Source organism: Mirounga leonina, unplaced genomic scaffold (assembly GCF_011800145.1).
Source record: "Mirounga leonina isolate KUSES-001 unplaced genomic scaffold, KU_Mleo_1.0 Mir_104, whole genome shotgun sequence".
Classification (NCBI taxonomy): Eukaryota; Metazoa; Chordata; class Mammalia; order Carnivora; family Phocidae; genus Mirounga; species Mirounga leonina.
Genome location: NW_023270231.1, coordinates 3,735,600 through 3,744,261, shown reverse-complemented (window position 1 = coordinate 3,744,261; position 8,662 = coordinate 3,735,600). Strand labels below are relative to the sequence as shown.

Here is an 8,662-nt window from a genome sequence, read left to right as displayed (position 1 = left end):
GAATGCTGCAACAAACAAAAGCCATCAGAAGGTGTTCCTAAGAGCACTACGGGTTTAGTTATGGTAGGACTATTAAACATCTATTGCTTTGCTCAAAACTTCTGCCCAAACAATAAACAAAGCTGCAAACTGCTGCTAGTTCAACGATTTAAGTGTTCGTCCCCCTATCTTAAGACAAATTGAGCCTTGATAGTATCACACAGCACCCACAGGAAGCACATTTCTTTGGGTGGTTTTGTCCTGAAAGTCTGTACTTTAATGCCTCTTATTTAAATTTATCTATATAATTGATACCTATATAGATAGATATAATTTATATAAATTTTGACATATAATGCTATCCATTTACTTACCATTATGTTACATTGGCCAGTCAGGAGCTACATTACCTTATTGCCTCATGTGGCCTATCACAGTATACTGAGGGCCATGTTGCCCAAAGTACCATGTATCATCCATAGGCATCAGAAGCCTTTTTGGTTAAAAATCCGATTAGTAAACCTCAGATCTTCACAGGGGGAGAGGTGGAGGCTGGAATAGCACTTAAAACAAGCATTCCAAGTAAATTTTTGTATGCAGAAGTCTGTGAATCACTGCTGTGATGAAGGTACATTTATCCTGGCTTATGTAAAGACACATATATACAAAAGTTGGATTCATATACTGTATTTGTATGAGAAAAATAAATGAAAAACTACGCCAAGGGAGTGGAAACCTTTATTTTTTTTTTTCCAGAGATTTTATCAATTACCAAACAAGTACCAAATCTCCTCTTCCTGTGTAGTAAGAACAGGAAGGGAAAAAAATGATTCTGACAGATGAGGTATCAATTAGTGAAGGAGACCAGCCGTTGCCTTCAAAAGTACATTTTCTTTGTGGCTGTAAATTCTGTAATGCAAGACCAGGCACTAAAGTGTAGGCTGCACTTAATTAGTTCTTTTTTTTTTAAAGATTTTATTTGTCAGAGAGAGAGCACGAGCAGGGAGAGCAGGAGGCAGAGAGGGAGAAGCAGACTCCCCGCTGAGCAGGGAGCCTGACTCGGGACTCCATCCCAGGACCCTGAGATCATGACCTGAGCTGAAGGCAGATGCTTAACTGACTGAGCCATCCATGTGCCCCTTAATTAATTCTTAATAGAGCCAAATAATCTTCCTCTAAAATATGACACGAGGACAACAGGCAATGTGAGTTCTCTCACCACCTATCCTCACTTCAGAGGGGGACCCCTGGCTTCAGAGGCCAGCAACTTGGCAATGTGCCATTACTGCTGCTACTCTATGCTGCTCCTCCCCCAACTACACTGGCCCATCAGCAGGTGGAACTATTAGGTGCCCAGGACACCTGCCACTTGTGACCCCAAGGGGAGTGTTGACCACTCCGCTAATTCAAATGTCAGTATTCTGATTACACAGAGGCTACCTGAGAATCCTTTTCAGGAAGTCCAGCAGGAAGGTAACTTTTAAAACTGAAGTATTTAGAGGACACGGAATCAATGTTTTTTCCTCATCCTTCATTCTCACACTTTCTTTTTCTCATATACACATAATTCTCTTTCTTTTTAGAAAGAGGTTAAGTGGCCTTGAAAATACCCCTGGTGAGACAATGATCATGCTGACAACTCCACAAAATCAATCTATGGAATGTTTACACAAGGACTTCCAAACTACAAATTTGTTCAGCCAAAGTTGCCAACTTGGAAACTGGCACAAAACCCTGATTCTCCCTGGAATTCCTGAATTCAGAGGCATCACGCAGCCACCAACCTATTATCTCCAGGTCAAAGTACACGGGAGGAAAGGTGCGATTTTCAAGGTTAGTGCATTTTGTAGTTAAGAACAGGTGGTTGAGAGTAAAGTTTGGATTCATGTTCTGTCATAGGTGGAAAAAGCTTGACACTTATGCCACAATCTAAAAATGATTCATTCTGCCTAGCATAAAATAGTTCTTGCTTTATAAAAATAGCACCACGATTAAAAAAAAAATGCACTTCTACAGAAGGAACCATGTTCCAACATTGTAAGAAAAAAAAGGTTCTACTTAAAGCAGAACAAGATAACCACCCCTACCCGCCCCTTCTTTCCCTGCTCCCTTTCGAACCAGTCATGTGTCACTACTAGCACACTGTCCTTCGTCGCAGGCCTCCTAGGGCACCTAAGGCCAGGAGACTTAGGGGTCTTGCATGGTTAAGCATGCCAGGGCTAAAAAGCAAAGGATCAGCTGTCTTCATCTAGGATCTCTGGATGTTCCTTCCAAAAAGCATCCCCGATTATATCGCAATATAAAGGCACTGGCTTTGTCCTGGTCCGGGTCACCGCCATCTTTTTTCCTTCCATTTCTGCTGGCAGTTTAACTTCTTTTGTTGTGACTTCACTCACCTATAGGTAAAAGTTAAAATACTGACACTGTTAACTGGGTTTGGGAGAGAAAAGGGGGATATGCAGGAAGTTTACTTTTACTTTATATACTTCTGAGTGATATATATTTATCAGGTAGATATACAGGTACACATATCTCAACATCTATGAATTTGTTTACAATTAAAAACTTCTACAAAGTTATGTTGCTATATTCTGAAAGGATCTTAGGAACCAAGGAGTGATTCCATGTTCCTTATTAGCAATAACTATAGAATTAAAGGTAATTCTGCTCTCTCATCTGCATGAAGAAGTATCCAAGCCTGTGCTAAAAGCAAATGTGCCTTAAAAATATTAATAAGCTGAAGCTGCCAGTGGGATGACTAATTCTTAAGGCACCATTTAACACGTGAAAACATTCATTAAAAAGAAAAACTACTTTACATGGAAGGAGATTAAAAATTTAGAGAAATCATTATGCTCAGAAGCTGGTACAGAGAGAAAATATTGGTGGAATTAAGAATTTAGGTAAATGTACAGACTTATTGTAGACTATTTGGTAAGTATGAATATCTGGGGAATCTCCAGAATATTCTGCAAGTGACAGAATCCTCATATACAACATCTTCTACTGCCTCATATTATAGCTGTCATGGGATGGACTGGCTATTTAATGATATTATCCAGTGTGGAAGAAATGTTCTTTGAATGCAAAAATCCTTCTATCTGCAGTGTACCCCTTTACAGGGTTTTATTTTGGAGAGCTTAGGACACAGAAAAGTAAGTGTACTAATTCTAAAATCTGTGATGCCACTTAGACCACAAAGATCACTAGCAAACTGACAAAATTAGCACTGACACAAAAAGCATCCAAAATAATATATAGCATTTCATTTTTAAAAAGATCTAATTCCTGTTAGTGACTGGAATCACATCTGCATACATGTGGTAGGCCAGACAAAGCATGGGATGGGCACAGGCTTTGTCTTTCTGACCTCCATTTTTCTTTGGACAGAACAGCATTACCTTCTGCCATATCAACACAGTCCCTTTCCTATACATCAGAGGCTCATTGTTGTAGTTGATGTTGAATTCGGAAAACAAAATCTCATTCTTGTCTGCTGCAAGAGTTCCCTGAGAAAATAAAAAGACAAAAACAGATTTTTATGTCTGCTCTCTGCCCTAATCCTACCTATCCATTCTACCCTCTATCTAAATTTCCACAAACAAATCAAAAAGTGGAATGGTTTTATCAAACCTCTTATAGATACTAATGAATCTGCATTTTAAGAGCAGTTTAAATCTTATTTAGATGTATAAATTCAAAAAATTGTCGTCTGTAGCAAATAACTGGCTTCAAAAGTCACAACTGTGATAGGGTGACAGGAACTAGCAGTAAGAGCACCTGTTCTGTACTACATACATTATATTATCTTATTTGACCCTCATTACCATCTCCATTTGAAAGAACACAACTCTGAAGCTTAGAAAGATTATATAAATTGCCTAAGGCTAAAAATTGCTTTTATTCTTCTAAGAAAAAACAAAATCTAAACTCAGCTCTTCCAAACTCTGGATAAATCTACCAGTATTCCTATTAATGGTATCTGTAAATCCTTATCATCATCGTTAATGAGCACCATTTATCGTGTAATTGCAACGTACCAGGCTCTGAGTTAGGAGCCGTTACAACACATCACCTCATTTCAGAATTAGTCATCCTACAAGCAGCGCTGTCATCTAATGATGAAAGCCAGTGTTTATATTAAAGTACTTACAATGTGCTTTGTACTATGCTATGTGTTTTACATGCATCATGCCACTTAATTATCACCATAAACCTATGAGGTGGGAACTATTATTTCCTATTTCACCTGGGTGGCTCAGTTGGTTAAGTATCTGACTCTAGATTTTGGCTCAGGTCATGATCTCAGGGTCCTGGGACTGAGCCCTACATCAGGCTCCCTGCTGGTCAGGGAGTCTGCTCAAGATTCTGCCTCTGACCCTGCTTGCTCACACTTTCTCTCACAAATAAATAAATAAATCTTAAAAAAAAAAAAAATAAAGAACTAAGGCAGAGAAGAGAAAATTAAACAGAAGTCCCTGAGTACAATTACTGGACTCCCAGAGCTTCTACTCTTACCGATGCACATACCCAGCAGGGAATGGCAATGATGAAGAGGCCAAGTGGGACTGATGAAAAAGAAGAGCACATGCCCCGTCTAAAGAAGGCAACCAATATGCAGCCCCAGCCAAGCATTACCATGTGGGAAGGTAGAGCCAGTATCACTAACTCCATTTTCCAGCTAAGGACACTAAGTCCCAGGGAGAGATAGTAACTCACCCACAGTCACAGAGCAAGCAAGCAGCAAAGCTGCTACTAGTTTTTTATATCCTCTCAAAACAAACCAGTAAAGAGAGCTTTAAAAGAATGCAAAATGCCATGGAAGAGTATAGAAAACCGCCCCCAGCTAAGTATTAATGCAGTAAGATCTTATACCTGTAATCTCTCTTGGGCTTGTACTGGTGTTAGTCCAGACTGTTGTACAAGTGCCCAGAAAACTGTATTATACAGATTATTGATGTGACCTGTGAGAACAGAGTAGCACTGTTTATACATACATAATTTTTATTCAGTATTTGCACTTCAAAGAATATTAGAACTCTTCCCCTCTTCTCTAAAGTAGAGAGATCGCAGAGACATTTAGTGATATACCCAGAACCATATACTGGGAACATGGCGGGGGGAGGTGGTCAAGTATAAACAAACTTATTTCCTAAAGGTTTTATTCTGTCATTTCAGTTATGCTTTACATAAACTGGTTAACTTGAAAATTACACTTAGGAGTACTTTCAAAGTTATTTGATTTAGATTATTCCTAGCACTTTCCCAGTTCTTCTTCTGGCAAAATCAAGATATACCAAATGAGTAAGTCTCACAAACATGTCAGCATAGTCATGTAAGGCAGGGGTCACAACTCAAATCACCCACTGAGGCCACCATGAACATAAAAGCATAAAGCAGAGGGCGCCTGGGTGGCTCAGTTGGTTGAGCGACTGCCTTTGGCTCAGGTCATGATCCTGGAGTCCCGGGATCGAGTCCCACATCAGGCTCCCTGCTCAGCAGGGGGTCTGCTTCTCCCTCTGACCCTCTTCCCTCTCATGCTCTCTGTCTCTCATTCTCTCCCTCGCAAATAAATAAAATCTTTAAAAAAAAAAAAAAAACATAAAGCAGAGTAGGTGACCCCTGGAGAACAAGAGAGAATGGTAGAGGACTATGGCACATTGGCTTCCGTGTGTGTGTGTGTGTGTGTGTGTGTGTGTGTGTGTGTGAGAAGACAGCAGTCACTGCCCAGCACAGGTTATGTCCAATACTAAGTCGGAATGATGACCTAGTATTGCCAGGTCTTCTGATTTTTCCCAAAAAAAACTGGAAAAAGGAAGTATTTACATAAATTTCCCAACTGTTCGATTGTTTTCAACTAATTAAAAAAACCTGAAATATTGCATTCTGAACAAAATACACATGCACCAAAACTGAACCAAATCACCACCTCTAATGTATGGAATTGGTGGTTTTAACTACATCTGTTTATTTGGTTTTACTTACAATCTGCTTGCCGCCAACTGAGGTAGTCCTTTAAGGTCTGGTTGTTAGGATACACTATGACTCTTCCATCAAAGCCTGGGGGATAAAGAAGGGGCTGGTCCTCAAAGTAATCTCGCCAATAAAACACATAGCTGGAGGCGAACTGGGAAGCCACGTGAGTCATGAACTTACTTGCGAAAGTAAGGCCATTGGGTGGAGCAAGAAAAGAGAAAATGCATGATATTAATTCAAAACCATGACAGGACCTGCGGGTGCAACAGAGTGATTACACAAACTATTCAGCAAGCCAAGAGATAAAATGTGTTGGGCCAAGAAAAACTAAGCAGGCCGCCCCTCTCCAGTCCTATCAGTAACTTACTAATACCAAATTTTTCTCTGTAGGATGTGATGTGAATTTATGGTTCAAGAGGTTTTGGGGTTTTTTAGTCTTGGAAGGAAGGGAACCATTGTTTTAAAAACATACCAATTCATTATATGCTTTGTTTTCTGTGAGAGTTTCAATATACTGCCAAATGAAATATCTAATTTGTATATTTTGAGACCCTCCTTAATTAAAAATTTAAGCAATACTGTAATGCACATACAGGCTGTCACTGGCTAGAGCCAACCTATAAATCATTAATATTATAATATTCTCATGGTCTCGGTTTCTAGTCTTAATATTAAGTGCCAGATCTATCTAGAAGCTAAGGTGATGAGGAATGGAGGGGAAAGAAACAGATACAGAGGCATATGTGATGTTCAACTATCAGACGAAGTACAGAAAATAGACAGAAAATAGACATTCTGCAGTTGCAAATACTGCAGACTCTATCTGCAGTCTGTAAGTCAGAAATTAAAAAGAGCAAAAACCAAATGCTGGTAGGAAGTATTCTGAAGAAGCTAGGCCATGGAATTACCTCGCTCTTCTTTTAAACCAATTGCTTTTCCTCTTGAACACAAAGCTGTACTCATCACTCTGTCCATATGCAATCACAATATCCTCCAGTTCTTTCATTACAGTCTGGGCACATTTGGTCATTAGGTGGAGAGCACGGCTGTCATTAGGTTTTGCAAAGTTGTGTTTCTCAGCAAACCTTCACAGAGGGAAGAGTAGAGGGAAAGGGGCATGAATGGAAGAGAGTCTGTCCTTAGCACCACATATCAAAAAGACTGCATACAGAGGAAGATATGCAATAGTGCTGTAAGTCTACTAGCCACAACCTGACTCATTTCCTTGAGAACTCCAGTTTTTTCCTGCCCTGAGAAAAAGGGGTATAACCGCTAAGTCTCCATTCCCTTTTCTGTGAAATGGAGATAAAAGTATACTTACTTCATGGGGCTGTTCTGAAGATTAGAGAGGTAAAAAATGTAACTACACCTGGCTCCTTGGAAGTGCTCAATAAATGTTAGTTATAATAACCATTATTAAAATAACACTTAAGAATTAAATTCCCATATTTGTTACACTTCTCCCTTTTTTCTGACTCGTTTCCTCGAGTCCAGTCGGTGCAGCCAGTTACTAATAATGAAACAAAAACATACTGTCAAGCATGGCCCACAGCAAGACCTAAAGAGGCCTCTGAACAGTCAGCCCTCAAAGACAGCTAACGAAATAGCCAAGCATTCGGCTGAAGAGATGGAATACTGCACCAGGGAGTGACACTTTCCATCACGGCCTTGCTAGCAGGTCTCTGCTCACCGGCACTCAGGCCGGCGGCTCACCACGAGCCCGCTCTGCCTCAGTTTAACTACTCACACCCGCTGGCGTTCAGGCCCGTCGTAGCCAGCACGTCGGGGAATGCTCAATGCCGCGCGCTCATTGGCTGTCGCGTTACCCAGTAACCGTGAGCGCTGCGGTCAGCGGTGTTTGAGTCCCAGGAAGCGCGGGCACAACATGTGGCCGAGAGCCGAAATCACTCACCGATGGAAATTCCTGCCGTCCAGCCGCACCACCACCCAGCAGTGGGCCAGGCAGGTGTCGTCAGCCTCGAAGTTCCGCACGTACTCGAATTTGCTCTTTGCCATGGTAGCCCCCGCCTTCAAACACCGTCTCAGAGTGACGGAAGTGCCGATCCAGAAATCGCGAACTTTAACGTTGCAAGAAGGCCACATTCGCCCCGCGGAAGGTGAACGACCAACAGAGCCCCGCCCCGGAAGTTCCGGTGTCTCTTAGTGGCCGCTCTAGCCATAGTGGAGGCCGGCATCTCTCTCGACTCTCCTTGTAGTCCTTAATCCACCTCCGAGGGTGGAAGGAGGGTTCCATTCTTCCCTTCGCTGTACACACGATTTTTCGCTTTTCTCCTCCCGTCGTGCAGGTCAGCCTACGAAGTTATAAAAAAATTCCTTTCTGACCTAGATTGAAAGTTTAGTTGTGATTTTTTTTTCCTCCTAAAGAAGAAAATGTGGAATATACCAAAAAATATAAGAAAATACTTCCTATCACCCCTCTCGCTTCGAAGCATTGTGGATGGTTCCTTCCAGTCTCTTTTCTCTTTGTATATCTGTTTACACAGGGAACACATAAAATTGTAATCATACACCTATGTAATTTGTATATTTTTTCACTTACCTTGAGCACTTTCCAATGTTATTAAATATTCCGAAGGGCGATTTAAAAAGAAAAATAGGCTCTTATTCGAACACATGGACGTACTAAATTAATTTACTCAACTTTTTCACAAACACCCAATTTTTTCTTTTTGCTGGTAGATAATAG

The 8,662-nt window shown here is 40.8% G+C and overlaps 1 protein-coding gene across 2 annotated transcripts; it reads right to left on the bottom strand.

The window, feature by feature from the left end:
- Nucleotides 1–699: 699 nt before the first annotated feature.
- On the bottom strand, nt 700–8,109 carry THG1L (tRNA-histidine guanylyltransferase 1 like). 2 transcript variants are annotated; one of them, XM_035013263.1, is made up of 6 exons: nt 7,868–8,109; nt 6,864–7,040; nt 5,965–6,134; nt 4,855–4,943; nt 3,381–3,488; nt 700–2,375 (listed from the first exon to the last, which is right to left on the bottom strand). In XM_035013263.1, the coding sequence occupies exons 1-6, from the start codon at nt 8,056–8,058 to the stop codon at nt 2,214–2,216; spliced, it is 897 nt and encodes a 298-aa protein (XP_034869154.1). In that variant the 5' UTR covers nt 8,059–8,109; the 3' UTR covers nt 700–2,213. The 2 variants fall into 2 exon arrangements, with proteins under 2 accessions (XP_034869154.1, XP_034869165.1); XM_035013274.1 differs by lacking the exon at nt 7,868–8,109 and having other exon boundaries at nt 5,965–6,039; nt 6,864–7,818.
- Nucleotides 8,110–8,662: the final 553 nt, after the last annotated feature.